The following is a 19,238-nucleotide window of genomic DNA, read 5'->3' on the forward strand; positions in this document are numbered from 1 at the left end:
CATGCTCGCTGAAATCTAGGACATCATCTTCCGCTCTTTTCAACCTTCAGCGGTCCAGATAGCGGCGTATTTACCGCGTACAAAGCGCGAGTTACATCAACACGCCGCCCGTCCGAGCGTCACCTCTGTAGTCTGGACTCTGCGCTCCATCGTGCCAGAAATACATCTTCAAAAGCTTGTTTTCCCCCCATGCCAGAAAGTAGGCTAGATGTTCCATCATGCACACTGTACGCATATGATTGTCTTGATTATATAGAAGGTATTACATACATGAACAACGTGACACGCTGAGACGATGACGATCGATTAAACATGACAACGCACCCAGCTGTGACGCTCTGAAGTTCAGCTGAACCAAAGAGGTGGGTGGAGTTCAAGAAGTCGACGCGCTGACGGCTGTCTTGTCCCCCGCTGGTGCAAAAATCTATTTGTTCACACCAGTGGCAGGTTGGGGCACCTGTGTGAAATAACCCCTCACTGACAGATGAAGCCCAATAACAGATAATGGCCGCTCCGTCTGACAGAGCTTCAGCCTTCAGCCCCGCCGAGGTAACGACCGCTCTGTATTACAACCCGGAGGTAATAACCCCCGCACGTCATTGTCCCCTGTAGTCCAGCGGCGGAAGCTAATTGGCTAATATGGGTCTATTTGCCTCCAGGGCCCATTTCTCTCTTTTAGCATCTAATGTCCCGTCCCCCCCCGTCCGACTGAATAGTTTGACCCGTGTGGGACGGATGGGGACGGCGCTCCCGTAATCGCTGCTCACCGGAGCATCAAAGACGGCCCATCAAGACACTTAGAGTGTCGCGTCGTTTGTGACAAATCTGAAATAGCCGAAGCACCTCTCTCTCTCTTTCTCTCTCTCTCTCTCTCTCTCTCTCTCTCTCTCTCTCTCTCTCTCTCTCAGCTACATCAGTCGTCCAGATGCTCTGCCCGGAGGTCGTCCACTCCTCCGAGACTTTGAGCAACACTCTCGCACTTCATGCCGACTCCACCTGTGCCCTCAGATCTGAGGATGACACTCTGAGGCTCCTTTGGCTTTGCATAATTTGCCGTTTTGATTCTTACCCAGCTCTTTTCCTTTGAAAGCAGCTACTCGTCAAAGAGGAGCAGATGATGAACAGTGGCCTCGTGAACCAGAAGAGCCCGAGCTCACCTGTCTCTTTCGTTCTCATGTCCTGTCTGACGCAGCGCAGCAGGGGTGGTTTCCTTTTTTCTTCATCCCTCAAGATTCATTTGTCTCATGTGACAGTAAACTGAATATTTGAACTGCAGTTCAAAAAAAACAAAACAAGGATTTTAAAGAATTTCTTCTTGGCTCTTGGAGCATGTAATCATTTTAATGCTCCACCATTTTATATACCGAACAATTACTCGATATAAAGACAAAGTATTACAATAAAATACATGATGTATTGATCCCCCACAAGAAATGTATTCTTTTTAGTGTGGGAATGAGCATTTAGACCATTATTCCTCAAGTTAAACACATTTTAAAGGCTACGTTTATTGGGTCTTGCCAAGATGTCCTCGTCGTCGTCGGGGTAAATTTAGACTCCTGACCTCCAGTGTTTCTACATCCTGGCTGCAGCCGTGAGTTCACGCACGTGTGGCGATGAACAGCGGTAGTTAACCTCCGCTCGCACACTCCCCCTCCACCTGTGGATGCTGCTTTTTTTTTTTTTTAATGCGACGGCTGCCTGTGAAATGCCACCACATTTCAACATCTTTAATGAGAAGGCCGCCGCCGTTCAGGCAAAGAAAAGGACGTAAGAGCTGTCGAAGAGATGGATTAGAAATAAAAATGAAACATTTATATCACCATTTTTTTTATCTAATAGTTAATGCTGCAACTAACGATTCGTCCTCAAGTAATCCAATGATTATTAGAGTCTCCAGAGGATGAATCTTGATGAAGTCGACATTTTAATTTCACCAATGCTTTGATTTGTGACCAAATACCTGCGAAAGCAACGACGCTCAAGCCATCCTCAGCTGCACTCTGTGTTGACAGCTGATTGGCAAATGTTAGCATAAAGTGTCAGAAAATAATACAAAAAATATACATATACACAATTTCCGAGGGCCCAAGTTGATGCCTTCAACTTGGTTCATCAAAACAGTCTTCTGTGGATTGAATATATCGTTTCCTTCCAGACGTCAGCGCGGGGTTTTATTTTCTTTCTCAGCACTGGCAAATGTGAAGAATATTCCATTTTTGGAGAATCGACTGTTGTTCACAGCTGCCAAGACATTCCCAATTGCACACTCTGCATTCTGTTGTTCCTTTCTCGCTCGTTCTTTAACACTCACAGAAAAAGCGCACACACACGCACACACACACACACACACGCACACACACATTTTAGCATATTCGTCCAAAGCTTGAGCCTCTGCACATCGGCGCTGGCACGCTCGATAGCAGCAGCAGACGGATACGAAGACTTGTTTAACTTAGCTAATAAAGCCTCGCAGCACGTCAGAAGCGGTAGTTGCTCTAGCAGGAATGCACTCGCTCTGCACATACGCTTTCACTCACTCACACGCACACACACACACACACACACACACACACACACACACACACACACACAAGATTATCATGGCAGAAACAGGCCCACACACTGACACAGCATGTTAAAATAGTGGTGACAGATGCTCTCCCAGGAGCACACAGTATGGTACAGTGCAAATGAAGACCAGCGTAGCAGCAACGCTGCTGTCATTTGGAAGATGCAGAGAGAGAGAGAGAGAGAGAGAGAGAGAGAGAGAGAGAGCGCTTTATCGTGGCTGTAGGACGGATTAGTCTGTAATGAAATTGGGTTGGAGTGAGATGTGCAAAAGGTTTGGAACAGATATGTCTTCCTCTCTCTCCATTTCTGTCTTCATGTGTCTTGTTCACTTGTCCTCCGCCTCCTCCTTTTTCCCCCGCATTCATCTTCACACACGTCTTCTGCTCAATAAGAGATCAAAAGGAGGGGAAGCGATGAAGACCCAGTTCTCCTCCCCTCTTTGTCTCCCCCCACCTCCACCTCCCACACTTCTCTCTCTCTCTCTCACACTCTCTCTCTCTCTCCCTCTCCAAGGTTGTTTTTGTAGCTCAGTGTGTTTGTAAGCAGTCTCTACTATGACACACACTGTCTATTGCTAAAGCCCAATGTAGACTAATGAAAAGTAATGAGAGAGGGCCGCATAAATATGCATCGCCCTCCTGCTGGGATGAGCGTAATGGCTTCCAGCTCGCAGTGATGACACGCACACTCAACACCGACGCCAGGGACGTACGCTGATTAATCGATTTGAGCAGAATAAACGACAGCGAGGATGATAATCAATTCAACTGCCAATCATTTGCTCCTTTCAGCCTCTCAGACGTAAGGGTCTGATTTTATATCATTAGACATTCATGACTTCGGGCCGTTGGACTCATGGTCAGTGAAAACAAGCAATTAAGGGACTTTTGTTTTCATTTTTAGAAATTAGATTATTGATTGATTGATAATGAAAACAATCACCAGTTGCAGCCCCCCGCGGTGGGGTTGATGCCTCCGAGGTAAAAGAAATAGAGGGACCCTGGGTAGACAGGGTCACCGCTATTCAATATACAGATCCACACATTTGTGTTGGATCAATATCAAGTGATTCACCCAGACGCCAGTTTGTCTTCTGTCACATTTTAGTGGTTTTGTCAACACAAGCAGTTCCAAGATGTCGCCTTTGATGGTTGTGGTGATTTTTTTTATTTTTATTTCTGCCACTTTATAGACTAAATGACTGAACTGATGTTCTGCTGCCGGCCTGAACCGAACAATATGTAGAAGTGTCTATGAGGAATCAAGTAGACGAGGAACCCATACCAATCATCACCCCTGCAGCTCTACTGATTCTATGCGCGTCTTGCAGTAGATTTTTTTTTGTTCTGCTCTGCTTTAACTGTGAATCGGCAGTTAGGCGAGCGCCGATTCAGATTCACCCCACTGATGTGAGATGCAGCGGCAATTTATTTGAATTGAATTATATCAAATGAAATGGCCACTTCAGCCTCTCTCGCTCATTTCCTTCCTCTCTTTCATCTCCTCACGTGTTCCCCAGAATTTGTCCTAATTAGTCTCCGCTGTTATTCTGGCCTTTTGTCTGACTTTCTTATGTTGGAAAGAGATCAGTGCAGTCGTGGCCACGGGGAGGAAAAAAAAAAAAGAAACCCGCGAAGAACATCAAGGCCGAGCTTTAGAACATCAAGGGCACGAGATGCTTCCAGCGTGAGCGCCAAGCGGAGCACGCGTTTTCATCCTGCCTATTGTATTATTATCCCCTCGCTCTCTTTGTTTTGTGCAATTTTGTTAGTTCATGCGCACAAATAACCATGCGCACACTTAAATAACACACACACGTGACTTTTTACAGTGTAACGAACAGGTTTTCTATTCCTTACAGTAACATTTTAACACAATGATGTCATTTAAAGAAACAGTGAACACACAGTCCATTGGCTTGTGTTAAGCGGTGACTTCTATGTTAACTTCCCCTCCCAGCTTTCAGTTTAACTAGTTTTCTCTGAGCCTGTCAGCCGGCTCCGTCTCCGGGGACGACTGTTCAGCTTCTTTTTTTTTTTTTCCCACCTATCCATCAGGGTTTTTTTTTTTTTTTTTTTAGGGGCCATTCCCATCTGTCACTCAGACGGAAAACCACCCATCATCATGTGCTGTCACATTCTGCCGACCTGGTTGATATTCGCAGGATAATCAGGCCAGGTGTGCAGGATGCTGCCCCCCCCCCCCCCCCCCCTCCCCCTCAACCTCTCCATCACTTCCCCTCATCCATCACTTCACATTTCTTCAGGGAGGAAGAGAGTGTTTGGCTTCTACAGAAGTGATGTCGCCGTGGTTCCTACATTTACTGGTTTAAAAACGAAGTGTTGAAGGCGTAGTGTTTCGTGGAGCCCAAGGTAACCGCTTCAGTTGCTTGTTTTGTCAGCCGGCTGAGCGATCCCAAACCCAAAGATACTCTCTTGAAAATGATGAGATTGCTATTGAGCAGCTCGGAACCAGCAAATGTTTGGCATCTTTACTCAATGTCGAAATAAAATGAAAAGAAATTCATTTTCAACCCTTTTAGATCACATGCCCGGTCATATTGTGCACTATTTCGCAATAAATGCAATAATATTTACCAAAAAAATCGAATCTTTTCTCTCTGGAGCCCTTTTGAAGCTCTCTATCAAGCCACATTTTAAACCCGCCCACTTTTAAGGGTCCAATCAAATGCAAAGATGTTGATTTAAATCCCTCTTGTAACTGTACAGCGCTGAAATATTCCATTCATATTTCATTCATATCTTAAAACAACCTCAGTCCCGTGTGCTGTTTTAACGCAGGACTCTGACAACTCCAGGAATCGAAAAAGCGTAGTTTTGATCGATTTCACGGATAAATGACTTGAATAATCAATTAATTATCAACATTTTTCATTGATTTGACTAATCAAGCAATCAACTAATTGTAACAGCACTACGCTCATCATTTGATGCCGTGAACAGAACCTCATCATGTTGTGTGTCCGCTCTCTTTTCTGTCTGGTGAAGTCTGCAACATTCCCGCAGCCTCAGGAGAAATCATGAGGTCCAATAACTCTTTTGTGCCCGATCATTGATCAACACCATCTTTCCCTGTTAGCCTCCTGCTCTCTTCTTGCATTATTGTTTTTTGTTTTTTTTTTAAAGTCTTTCTCGCCCTCTTTCTTCTTCGAGTCAAAGCAGCTCTGGTCTGGTCCATTGGGACTCGGGAAGCAAACGTCCCATGATGCTTAGCTCTATATCACCTCCCCCACGGGATTATAGGCGATGAAGGAAATGCCTGGCTGACCCATCTTTATTCCACACTCACACATTGCACTTATTGTGTTCAGACCCCATTCTTCTTTAAAAAAGAAACAACAAAAAAAAACTGTGTGGCTTGATGCTTTCCCACGTCAGGCATTTATCACCATTTTTCTCTCCCCGTCTCCTCTCCTTTCATAAGAACTTGACTTTTTGTTATTCTGTGCCTTTTCAACTTCCTTCTCCTCCTCTGCCTTCCAAGTATCATCCATCACCAGCTGGTAATAACTTCATTCTGTGTCAAAAACCAGGACCCTCCTCCCTCCCTCCATCCTCTCTAAGTCTCCCTGTAGCCGTCTTTCTTCTTTACCCATCCAGGACATTAAGGTCTAGGCAGACGCACTCATAAACAAACAAAAATGGATGCCACATCTCCCGGGGTAAAAAAATATATCAGTTTCTGGGAGGGTATTTTTCTTCCTCTCCTGCATATTTTATTTATTTTTGTGCCAGCGGGGCGAGTAGAGGGATGTGGGGCTCTGAGGGTCCGTGATAAGGGGCTTCTATCAGCTCCACGCAGGGACGGGCGAGATAGGTGAACACTAAGCTGCATGCTGCGTGCTATCTGAGACACACACATACACACACACACACACACACACACACACACACACACACAACCCTAGTTTTTCTACACATACACTGTTGGCAGACACACACATGTAGCCCAAAGACATTCAATCAAATTAATGCAGCAAAGGCTCATTATTATTGTATTATTTTTAAATCGAGATATTCATCTGTATTTATTTTAACTTTCACCAAACTTTTGATGAGACAATTTGAAAAATAAACAAATTAAATTTCCAGCACAAATCCTAAAGCCATCTACCAGCAAACCTCTCCGTTCAAGCCCATCAACAAGTGTGTTATTTTGGAGCCGTTAACACATTTCATACACAGTGTCCATAAAGCTAATGCCACTTTAATTAAGTGGTAGTTTGTTGATGGCTGATTTGCTCGTTAAGGGGTTGGTTTAATGAAGGTCTTTTACTGACCGCACTATCAAATATGAAATAACTCAAACAGGAGTTTAAAGCTGCAGTTGGTAACTTTTATAAAAAATAACTTGTTGTCATATTTGCTGTCACTCTGTTCTGACATTTGCAAGATTCAACCGCGCCCGAAGAAAAACAACCAATCGGAGCCGAGGACTCAGCTGCCAATCACTGAAGCTCCTGAAATCCCAATCAAAGTCGAATATGAATCCAGATGCTGTTCCTGTGATGACTACCTTACCTCATCGTACAGCTAAATAGTCCTCTAAAATATGTTTGAGTACATTTGAGGTGCGTAACAGACAATGCGGTGACAGAATATGGAATCATATTTGATCAGTGCTGCCTAGTTTGACAGTGTAGCAGCTTCACCAGCAGTGATTGACAGCTGCGACAGAGACTCCTCGGCTCTGATTGGCTGTTCATCTTCAGGTGCAGGTACAACGCAGAGCGTCATTTCCGTAACCCACCCTGACAATGACAACCACACGTGCACAGGTACGGACGCACACAATCACGTGCGCTTTACCTTTTTGAAGTACGCGCGCATTTATTGCGCTCGTCCGCCTGCGGCTCTCCGCTCAGCCGTCGCTAGCGCTAACGCAAGGAGGCACACTAGCGCGTGAGCTAACGCAAGGAGGCACACTAGCGCGTTAGCTTTCCAGCAGGTGGGAGGACGGACTAAGGTTAACATAACAGCAGTGATGAATGAATCACTTTGAACGCCGTCATTTCGCAGCACTGTGATGATGCCGCTCAGAAATAGTCCCTTTTTATTTTTTATTTTGTCTTAATCAAAATGGATTTTATTTTTGGTCTCGCCCTCCCGCGCTGCACTGCCGTGGCATACCAATGTGTTGCATATGCTGGAATGAATGTGATTAAGTGTGTTTAATTACGCCGCAGCCAGATGGTCGTGCTGGTGATTTCGTGCCGCCGTATGTTTCGTAGCATACGTTGTAACCTTACAACGCTTCTCAATGTTGTGGCAGTTCGGCGAACACTTTGTTTCGGCGGGAAAGGTGCGTAGTGTAAAAGTGCAAGTCCCTTTCTCCTGCTGCTGCTGTGTATTCACGTCCTGTTCTTTCTGATTTCATGCTTCCTCTCTTGACTCCTACAGAAGCCACTTGGCATCCCCGAGGTAGTAGAAATGCACCTGTGATCGAGACTCCCAGAGAGACACATCCAGTACGTTCTGCTGGATTCAGCGCACAGACTCCACCTTTCCCTCAGCTGAAACTGCTGCTTTGACTCGGTTCTCCTATTTTTCACACTTCGGTGTCACATAAGAGAAAGAGAAGCAGGATGTCTCCACAATTGAGAAGCTGGATTGAGAGATATATCATCAGATTCCTGAGTTGCTGGATTAACTAGTCTTAACACGGCCTCTTGTTGATGAGGCCTGCATCAGCGTCCATTTACTGTGAACAATGGACTTGTGAGACATCGATGTTTGTGAGCCATTTCTGGCACTTCTATGGTATTTCGGTCAGACACTCTTCCATATGATTCTGATGTTGATGTGAATTGTATTTAAAAAGTCACAAACTTGTAATCATGACATAAACGTTGCGCCAGACAGAAAATATGTTGTTTAATCATCCCCCCCCCCCCCCCCCCCCCCCATCGGGGCGGTGATGGACTGCCCTGCTGTTGTTTTGGCGGCGGCCATTTTTAAGGGCAAGATGATCAGTCTTCATGATGAGCACAGTTTGGGATCGACATCCAGGTGTAAACAAACTTTATTTTTTTGGCTGCTGAGGTATGAGCTGTCAGAGCGCTCGCCTAGAATCACAGAATGTCCTTTCTCACCTGGACAGGTGAGTGACCCATCCATCTCCTGTTTGTCCATAACACCATCGCACCTCTTCGTCTCTCTCTCCCCCCCCTCTGTCAGCCCTCTCTCTCTCTCTCTTTCTCCCTCCCTTGGGGGGGAGTGTCTCTTTTTATTTATTGCCATTAAGCTGCTTACTGTTCTCCCATCATCCATTCATCCCCGCGACCGTGCCACTGCCTTTTGATAGAGCTCTTATACATATATTATTCATTTGATTGACTCCCTCTAATCGCCTCACAAGTGGCAGAAATTAATCATTCCAGAAATCCCCTCATCTGCATTCTGTTCGGGGGAGTTTTGGCGGCGGCGTTTAGGGAATTGGAGTATTTTTTTCCCCCACATCAGTCATGGACACCAGTTGGAAAAGGTGTTGGCCCCAAAAAAAAGAAAAAAAAAGAGAAACTAATAGCAAGGGAGGGCCACTCCGCTCACAGCCAAAAAAAATCAATGAGGCCGGAGATTCAACACTAGTCTATGGTTTATATGGTGGCCCATAAAAACCCCGCCGAAGAAGTATGTGCGGCATGAGATGATTTCTCTGTGGGTGAAATTGGATTAAGCCTAGTGTAAAACTAAAAGTCTGCCCTTTTTCACCCTCTCCTTCTCTCTGTGTGTCTCTCTCTCTCTCTCTCTCTCTCTCTCTCTCTCTCTCTCTCTCTCTCTCACTCACCCATCAACCATTAAACTCTATAGGAGGGGAAACCTAATTACATGGCTGAAAGTGGCCATAGTGAGCACTATTAAAAGGATCCAATTAAAGTTTGGCTGGCGTTGGCAGCAGCGTTCTGGTGAGGGATTATTTGCGGAGCCGGAATTTGATCTGTCGCGCGGAGAGAGCCGCCCATTGGCCGAGCGATCGGAGATGGATGACGAGTGGGAGGGGCCTCAGAGCGATCCAAATAATTGGATCCTGATATAATGGGTGCTTGCGTCAAAGAGGGACTGTAAGGGAGTGGGGGGGGGGAGCCATAGTGAATGCTTGCCCTGCTGTTGGATTTGATTTTCTTTAAGTTAATTTATTTAGGAGTCTCTGTGTTGTTGCTGCTGAGGAAGCCATGTTTTCCAGAGAAAGAGTTGTAGAGTTTGTTTTTGGCCATCATACAAATACCAAATACAAAACACACAAATGTTACAAGAGGTCCTTGTTTTCATATTCCTGGCCATCATTTCTGTCAATTATAAAAACATTTTGCTCACCAAAGTAAAGTCTGGGCGACAGAGACCGTTAGTTGAACTTATAAAGTATCATAATTAATACCTTCCGACTTCTTAACTGCGTTCGTGGCTACATCAGTTCATCATGTTCAGAGACGATGTATAATTAACGTTAATAATACAGAACGACTAAAACCCAAACACACGCAGATGACTCACATCAGTCATCGTTTAAGCTGTTTCCCTTTATTTACCGTCTTTGTGCTAAGCTAAGCTAGCCGTCTCCTGATTGTAGCTTCATATGTAATGAACATCGCGGTATCCGTCTTCTTGTCTAACTCTTGGCAAAAAAGTATCCTATAATATATTACCCAAAATATTGAAATATTCCTTTCAGCTGTCGTGGATGTTAATGATTAACAGTGCAGATGTATAATCCTGTGTTTAATGGACTAACACACCCTTTAGCGATGGTGGCACTTTCCCAAATTTGTCATGTATAGTGTTGTTATAACAATATAAATTATGTCACAACGACAAAAAGAAGACGAAAACGAAACCCGAATTTGCCTTTAAAAGCACGTAAGAGACAAAAATCTGAGGTGAAAGTTTTATTTATATATATATATATATATATGTATGTATGTATGTATGTATGTATGTATATATATATTTAATCCATCACTGATCATTAGTTTTCTATCATTTCATGTGGCAGTTCAGTTAGTTTTATCAAATTCATGTGTCTCCCACTCAGTCCATCATGCTGGCTAAATGAATGGCTGTTTGTTAAAGAAAAGATGGCCGCCGTAACTAACAGACTTTTTTTAATAGCCCCTTTGTTTGTTGAACTCACCACCCAGCCCCTCCTCGCTCCTCTCCGTCCTTCAGTCCACCTCCAGCGGGCCGACTCGCTCTGAAACAATCTTTATTATTATTTATGGAAACATTTTCTGCAAACCATTGTTTACACCTTGTGCAGCACACGTTACTCTGGAAGCTTTTCTTTTTTTTTCGTGGAGGATAGGATTCATGAATAATTTGTCTTTTTTTTTTTTTTTTTTTATAAAAGTCACCATTCATTATTCATGGCTTTGTATTAGCTTGGATACTTAAAAAAAAATCCTTCGTACAACTTTTGGAGTGAATTTTAGTTGAGGCATGAAAAATCCAAGAAGCCTTGAATGCACCACTGACAACAAAATCAATGCTTCTTCTTTAAGATGTCAACTTTGTTCCCCGTAAAGCCACAAGAGTCTTTATTAATTTATCACTAACGCCATCATTAGAGCTTTTTAAGTCACAGTGCGTCAACACAGTGTACACAAACGGCACTTAAGGAATGTTTTTCTCCGGCTGACGTCATCCTCCTCCTCCTCGCCGTCACCTCTATTGCAATGCAGGGGAAGCTTCTGGGGACGGACCCCAGCTTGAGGAAGAAACACGGGCTTTTTGTCTTTTGTGCTACAATTACTGCACACACCTCAATGTGTCCAGTGACTCAGTTAGATCTGATTTTTGTCTCATATGGTTGTATACAATCAACCAATCAGAGCTCAGGAGGCGGGACGAAGAATGGGGACATCGTCTTCCAAACTCGCTCGCAAAAACAACTGGAGACGAGCGTGGGTGAGATTGACACGGCTGTACATGTTGTTTGTCGTACGTCGACTTACAGAAATAACAGCTCTTTAAATCTGCATATTTCTTTGATCATGTTGGCAGGATGACGAAAAAGCCGCTCGCTGCTGATTGGTTAGAGTAAAACAGGACAAGATATCAGAACACGACAAAGTGTCAGGCTGAATGATTACGGAGCAACTCAACACCTCCCGTGGTTTAACCGAAGCACCTGTTTTATACTCTCTAGCTATAGCTAGCTAGCTAGATAGCTTGTTATCTATCACCACATCGGTGTTGATTTGTGCAGACCGGTGTCTACCGCGTCTGGCAGTGAGAGTAATTTAACATCACTGTCGACATGTGACTTCTGATAACTAAAAAACTGGTCACACATTCAGAATCTAAATGGTTACTTTCACCTAAACAAATTATAAAACCTAATAACAGCTCTTTTTTTCATCTTAAAAGCAGCTTTTTTGGCAAGTAAAAGATGATACAACTGATTAAACTAATCTCACTGGTGTAATCTCCTGTCGCTCTAACAGTAGAGGTAAGGCTTTCAAAGGTTTTACACACACACACACACACACACACACACACACACAGTAGGTCCAATAGCAGGAAAGGGGCTAAGGTGATTGCAGTGTGAGATAGCTAAGCTTGTGGTATTAAAAGGCCAAGAGGTCTCAGTGTGAGGTGATTACCGCCCCGCGGCGTGTGATGATTATTCCAGCCTCTCTGACCCACCGGGTGGTCGGTTCAAATCCCCCCCCCCCCCCCCCCCCCCCCCCCCTGCTCCATCCGAAGAGGATGCTGGGAGCGCACAAATTGGCTCCCCCGATGTTGCAGCTGTTGACACTGGAGGACTGGGAGGGTGGATGGTGTTGGATGGAGGAGGGGGGGTGGGGTGGGGGTCGATACACGTCGGGTCGTTGTTCCGGTAGGACGGGCGGTCTGAGGCTCCGGTCTCTAAGCGGTCGTGACGGGACCCGTCCTGACAAACACATTGTGTCATTGGGTGGTGGTGGTGGTGGGGGGGGGGGGGGGGGATTAGGCTGACAAAGCAGCACGTTCACATCCCTGATCACTGCACACACACACACACACACACACACACACACACACCCTGAAAAACACCCACCCCAGGGCCACGTATCCAAACGGATGACATCAGCTTTCCCCTTAATCTCTCTCTATCTCTGCCCTCTCTTTCTCTTCTTCTGCTCCTCTCTTTGTACCTGCCAGTCGACGGCTGAGCATGCATGTGTGTGTGTGTGTGTGTGTGTGTGTGAACGTGTGCGGCGGTCCTCCTCTGGAGTCTGAGAAGAAAATTGGAGTATCTGCTGAGAAAATGAAACGGCCCTCTTCTGTTTTCTATGATATTTTTTTAGTGGATCTCTCCAGATTAAAGTTGGTCGACGCTCGCTCCGCCGCCGCCGCCTGTCAAGATTCTCCTCCACAGCTCTGAATTATCGGGGGTGCCTTTTTTTTTATATATCATTCTTCTTTTTCTTCATTTCAACCGTTCTCCATCTCCCCCCCCCCCCTCCCCCCCGCTGCGAACATGAGGGCTTTGAATCCTGTGGAAGTTGGGATGCGGAGCAAGACCAAAGGCGATCTTTTTTAGTGGCGTGCTGGAGGAACAAGAAGAAACAGAGGGGAGCTTGGGATGCGATGAAAGGGGCCATTCACATCTCCCCACGAGAGAGACAGAAACGAGGATAGAGGAGCTCTGATTCAATTCTCAATGATATCAGATACCATGATGACATCCCTGTGTAGGGGTAGGTTGTTTTTACTCTGTGTATATTTATCCCGGCTGCACACTGTGTCTCATGTGTGGGATCGGCCTACAGTGGATTCACTTCCTGAATGTCAGGTCTAATTGTCGCTGCCAACTTTTGGGAATCGCTACCACACCTCGTCCCGAATATGTTTTGACGCAGCACTTCATCAATACAGAGAGCTCTTCTGCAACGACGAGCCGATCTGCCGCCGTCACGGACTCCGTTGTAGTTTATCGCTCCCTTTTAAGTGTTCGCCGGCCGTGCGTGGGCTCCAGAGTAACATCTGCTCCGAGCTGGGGACTTGGTATTCACTCGGCATCAACAGTTTGAGATGAAAGTGTCATTAGTGGCCATTAACTGGAGGATGTTTTTCACGCTTCTGTCTTATTATCTGCGTTTGTTGGTATCAGGGGTACAGCCGCAACGCACTCATTATTTTTCATTATCAGCTTATGTGCAATTTGTTTTCGGGATTAATCGTTGAATTGTTTTGGTCCATAAAATGTTAGAAAATCACTTTAGAATCATGACGACGTTCACTTTGCCATCACATATGATAACCAAAAAAAAAAAAATGCTGGAATCAGAATGAATATTTGCTTCAAAACTGAATTCAAGGATACATCAATTATCAAAATAGTTGCTAATTATTATTATGATTCATTTTCTAATAGTTTTGGCAGAAACTGGACTCGGCTCAGCAGCCTTCTTCTTTCTGTCTCGCTGCCTTTTTACAGAATTACAGTATGACAAAATTCATATTCCTGAAAGATGGCTTTAACCTTATGCCACAAGTGGAAACGCTTCCTCGTGAAAACTTGTTACGATAAATCACTCCGCCTTTTGTGCATTTCTACACACCTTGGGGGAAGGTGACTCAGCTATCTGTGTATACTGATGATGCAGTGACTGAAAGTTACCGTTAGAGACGGCTACCGGTCATGAAACACTCGTGATTTAATGCTGATGCCTCTAGAAGACCTTCATAAGTAAACGAGACCATGAATGAGAAGATTGGCTATTTCTATATAGTCATTATTAATGCTTGTCATTGCTGCCGCCGGGTCGGATTTTTGATGAAAAGTCATGCCGGACACCAGAAACTCCTTTTGGCACAGACGCTAGTGGGACCGGCAGCAGCGTCTCCTTCTACCTGCTCCGCTGGTCCCGTATCGCTGGGGCCCACTGGAGGGAAGGGAGGCAACGGGAGAACCAGAACCAGGACTGAGCGGGGCAGACTGTCAGACAAAATGAGAGGTTTTCTAAAGGGAGTCTGGTGCTCGGAGACACTTCCGCTTTTGTCCACAGGCACTGCCAAAATCATGAAAGTTCCTCGTTGTAGCTTCTATAATTAGAGATATTCTTCATTTAGTTTGGATCTCACACACACACACACACACACACACATGAGCACAGGCATTGAGCACCTTGATACACAGTTCCGCTATCTCGCTACGCCACTGATTGACAGTCAGTGGCGTTAATGTGCACACATGGATGTAAACAATGTTTACACCGAGCTACATCCAGGAGGAGGCAAATGCCTTCAACATGTTTGTTACATCTCAAAGATACATACAATGCGTTTTGGTAATAAATGCATATTTTCTGTTCGTTTACAAGAAAAACTCTAAATAATAAAAAGTTTCTAACTTATAGTAACCTATCATTTAGAAGCTCAAATGATTCCTTTTAAGTTAAGTTATTAAAGTTATTAAACTCTTACTGATCGACCTGCAGGAAATATTGTATGATGTGGAAATTCATCATCAAAATGCCTTCTTTAATAGATTTTCAGCCGATTCACATGAAAGAGTATTATCAGATGCTCCAGTCCGCCCTGACTGGACGTCGCTCGGAGGGACTCGAGGCTTCACTCTGTCACGTGTTTGAATAAATCAGATTTCAAGAAGCCCTCCTTGATCTTCTTACATGACTTACATTACTTCCTCGCAGTAACAGTGTCACTGTGATTTATTTATTTTTCAAACTATTAAGGATCTTTGCAACTCTGCCATAGTATCTATACATGAACGGTCATCATCATCATTACAGTGAGAGGAAACGCTCTCTGGGATATGCCAGCGACGTTAATTCGGTTTGGGAAATGCCCATTTGGGAGAACAGAAAGTCGTTTTTGTGAATTTGCGAGGCAGTGAGCTCTGGCTACCGTCAGCTGAAAAGCAACACAAAGCAGTTGCAAAGGGAATATCATGCAAAAATGATTTTGCAGAGAACAAAACCCAAGAGACCGTTTGCTCGGAGGAAACGCAAACAAATATGGTTTGATAAGATGTAAGCAGAGATCTTACAATCCCTCCACTTAATTTCTGCTGCTTTGTCTCTTTAATGACGATTCAAATACATTCAGAGACATTTACAGGACACTTTCAAATTGCAGATTTCAACTGCTTTATCCGATTCAGAATGGTTACACTCCACTTTTTGTGTTTGTAGTTATGTGTTTTTGTCTTTTTCAAATACTGCCCTCCAAGATGATTCCCCCCGTTGCTTCCTCTATATCTCTTCATCAGCCCTCTCCGCTCAGCTCGGCCTTTCCTCTCCTTGGGGGGAGGATGCGGTCGTCAATATCTCTGGCTGTGTTACAGGCGGGTCCGCTCAGCACCTCCTGGAGGGCAGAGCTATTAATGGCATTCAGGGGAGGACGGCGGAGGGCCAACAGGCAAGGGGGAGCGCGGTTCACTGCCTGGCTTCCTCCAATCTATCCCACATTACTGGCTGTCAATAAGCCGGGGAGCAGCGCGTCGTCATTCTCACTGAACTTGAATGAACCTGAAATCTCATTAAGCGGGGGTGGAAGCGAAGAAATGACTGATCTCTGGTCAAGAACCAAAAGTGAGGTTTCGCGTCTGCGCTCTGCCGAGGGAAGCGAAACATTCCCCCCGTCGATATGATTAGACTGCAAAGCAGTGATATTAGCTTTCATTACCCGCTCAGTGAAAACAGCAGCCTCCTCTGCACTCCCTGCTCAATAGACTTTATTACCACCTAAATGATATGTAATCACAGTTGATTAAGACCCGCTGCATCATCAGTGAAAACAGTGAATAAGCACACTTGCTGTCTGGGAAGGCAAAGTGCAGTGGAAGCAGCTTTCGGTGGCGCGCTGTCCCCCATCAGTCCGTTTGCCCACAGGCGGCAGGCAGGCAGGCGCTGAATGGCCAACTAATCCATCCCTCTAATGCAAGGGCATTACGGCTGGCCGTCACTTCCTAATTGGCTAATGGCGAGATTAGGGTGGTTACAATAGGCTGTGCTGACAGTGTCGTGGCCGGTCATAACAGAGGGCTTAGGGTGTGAAAGGGCAGGACCTACCTTATACATCCGGCCTGAGGCGATTGTCCACAACACTGGGCCGTTATACAAGTGAATGAAAAGGGAGGTGGACATTGCTGGAGGCTAGCGGCCTGACTGTGACCCCTGACTCCAGTTTACCCTTGATGCAATACTCTTTTAAAGCTGCAATGACGCACCAGTGAAGACCGGGTCTAATGCACCTGAACTTGACAGTTTATTCTTTTTATCAGCAGCAGCAAATGGTTGTACGGCAACAGCAGCAGCTAATGTAGGATGAAAATTTCCAATGCTCTGTGCATTTGAGGTTAGTGTAGAGGAGACGGCGAACGAAACAAGAGAGAGAAGAGACTGACTCACTGTGGCTGTTATCCTCATTCATACACCACATAACATTCAGATCTACGACACTAAACATAAATAAAAGACACTCAACGTATGGCTAACAAGGCCTGTATTTAGCTGTTTTTGTGTATTTAAACCAGAGGCAAGGCACTCATTCAGAGATGCCAACAAGCTGCTTAACATTAATGTCTACCCAAAGCTACAGCAATAATCGTAAAATATATGTGGTGCTAGCTGTTTAATTAATTATATATACTATCACTGCTACCAGTTATCAGTGTCATTTGTTGCTGAGTTCCGCTTACACTAAAAATAGATAAAGTGTTCTTTTAGCAGGTACAATGTTTGCTATCTTAGTTTTGCGTGTTAGCATGCTAACATTTGCTGTTGGGAATGTGGCTAAAAAACATTTCCAAGAGCTGCTGTTTTCAGGTATAAAATCTCCACCAGGAGGTAATGAGATTGGCCGTGTGTGAGTGAAGGAGTGAGAGTGTGTGTGTGCATCTCTGCATCTGTCCACGGCTAAATCTTGCACTGTGCTGCACCAAACTTCATAATATTTTGGCTGCTCATTTATAGCCGCATGCTTAAGGACCTCTCGTGGTTGCTGTGACTCAAAACATCGTTTCTTGCCTGTGTCGGTACCGCCTTTGATCACTGCTCACTCACTGCTCTTGACCGACGCCTGGCTGGTTTGAGACCTCAAGGGATTAGCTGAGCGCATCGCCGCTGCTCAGACACAATAGAGGGAAAAAGTTGGCTCACTTTTATTGTTTTGGACGGTATGTTTGGCTAACCGCTAACAGAACTACATATCGCTGAGTCCATCACTGCTGCCAGAGACACCTTTATTTTGTCTTTTTACTGGGCATCAACCTCCGTTTATACGCGTACTGTCACCTGCATAGATTGAAATGAGAAGGTGTCTGTGTTGTGAGACGTAGGAGTGAAAACCACGTCTGATAGGCTTGTAGTTAGCCAATTGTGGTCGGGCCTGGATTGGCCTTCGGGACCACTGGGCGAATTCCTGGTGGCCTGGCCAGCTAATTGGCCCACAGATTGGCAGATATGAGTCACTCAGAACTGTGTTGCTGGTTTTAAACAGAAAAAAAATAGCGGTACAGTCTGTTGTGAATCTGTGGAGGTTGGCCATGACTCCCGGCCTTAATTATGTTCCCATCCATGATTGCTGGTTGTATTCATGCAACCAAACATTACAGCAGCGGTCGTTGCAGACACACCTGGTGGAGATCTGCTCTCTACTGAGTGCACCTTTCTAATTAGGCATGCATTATGTCACTTATTTTCTTGCTCTCTCTCTTGTTTTCTGTCTATATTTAGTAGGAGGGCACACTACAAGTGTTACCATTCACAATTAGTACAACCAGTACATTAGAGACAGTGTAATTTTCTCTTTTGTTTCAATTGCTTTACACCCTGCTACTTTACTTTATGGAAATGATTAGTTTAAATGCTCATGGTATAATCATTTCCTCAGGGTCTTTACACACGCTTTGACATGAATACACAGTCGGCTACAATCTGTCTCTGTGATGCCTCCGGATATTCTCTGGATGTAAATCCTTTGTTTCAAATGGAGGCCAATGTTTCCGCTTTCCACAGATTGTCTGGGTCCCCGTTGAGCCTTTTTTTCCTACTGCCTACAGTTATCTCAGGTTATAGAGTTTTTAACGCGCAGTGTGCAAATGTGAAGCCGAGCACAGAGGTCGTGCATTTAATACAGTGTCCTTTATTAACATGGGGCTAGCTTGGAGCGATGTTAATGTATTCTGTAGGAGCACTACGGTTTGAAACCACTACAGGTGTTCGCTGTGACCCGGGGCGCTCGGTAGTGGTGCTCAGCCGCACAAGTGAGAGTTGGACTCGTGGCCCGCGGTTGTGGAGTTGAATCCGGCTTCGAGGACGCGCTGGAAAACCGCAGGGTGGCTGAAGGCTACGAGAGACTCAGCCCACGCTAGAACTTAAGCAGCTCTCTCATCCATTACACCTGCTGCCTCCCTTCATACATCCCTGTTTCTCACTCCTACTATCACCATCTCGATGGCCATTATCGTTGCTCCCTCCCTGTCTCGCTTTTTGTGGCCTTTTTATTTCTGTCTGGTGTGTTGAATCGCATCCCAAGAGGAGAAACAGTTCCCATTAATATTTCCTGCACGGTCGCAACAAACGACCTGTTCACCGGTTTCCCTATTCATCGCCGTGGTCTGTTCGTTGTCTGGCGGAGACGGCTAGAAGCAGCGGTAAAGTTTAAAGGAGGATTTATACTTCTGTGTACTGGTGC

At 45.1% G+C, this 19,238-nt stretch overlaps 1 protein-coding gene across 13 annotated transcripts in view; it reads left to right on the plus strand.

Moving 5' to 3' along the window:
- magi2a (membrane associated guanylate kinase, WW and PDZ domain containing 2a) overlaps positions 1-19,238 on the plus strand; it is a 188,755-nt gene that overhangs the window by 95,014 nt on the left and 74,503 nt on the right. Inside the window, exon 1 of one of the 13 annotated variants that reach the window (XM_068717298.1) lies at positions 13,208-13,273. The exons of the other annotated variants lie outside the window; for them this stretch is intronic. Within the exon in view, the coding sequence (XP_068573399.1) occupies positions 13,237-13,273 (37 nt within the window). The 5' untranslated portion in view covers positions 13,208-13,236. Of the gene's footprint in view, positions 1-13,207; positions 13,274-19,238 lie in introns of those variants that run through there. 13 annotated transcript variants of the gene reach the window in all.

The sequence above is a fragment of the Cebidichthys violaceus genome, unplaced genomic scaffold (genome assembly GCF_023349555.1).
Source record: "Cebidichthys violaceus isolate CVI_PGR_0920_01 unplaced genomic scaffold, fCebVio1.0.p SCAF_21, whole genome shotgun sequence".
Classification (NCBI taxonomy): Eukaryota; Metazoa; Chordata; class Actinopteri; order Perciformes; family Stichaeidae; genus Cebidichthys; species Cebidichthys violaceus.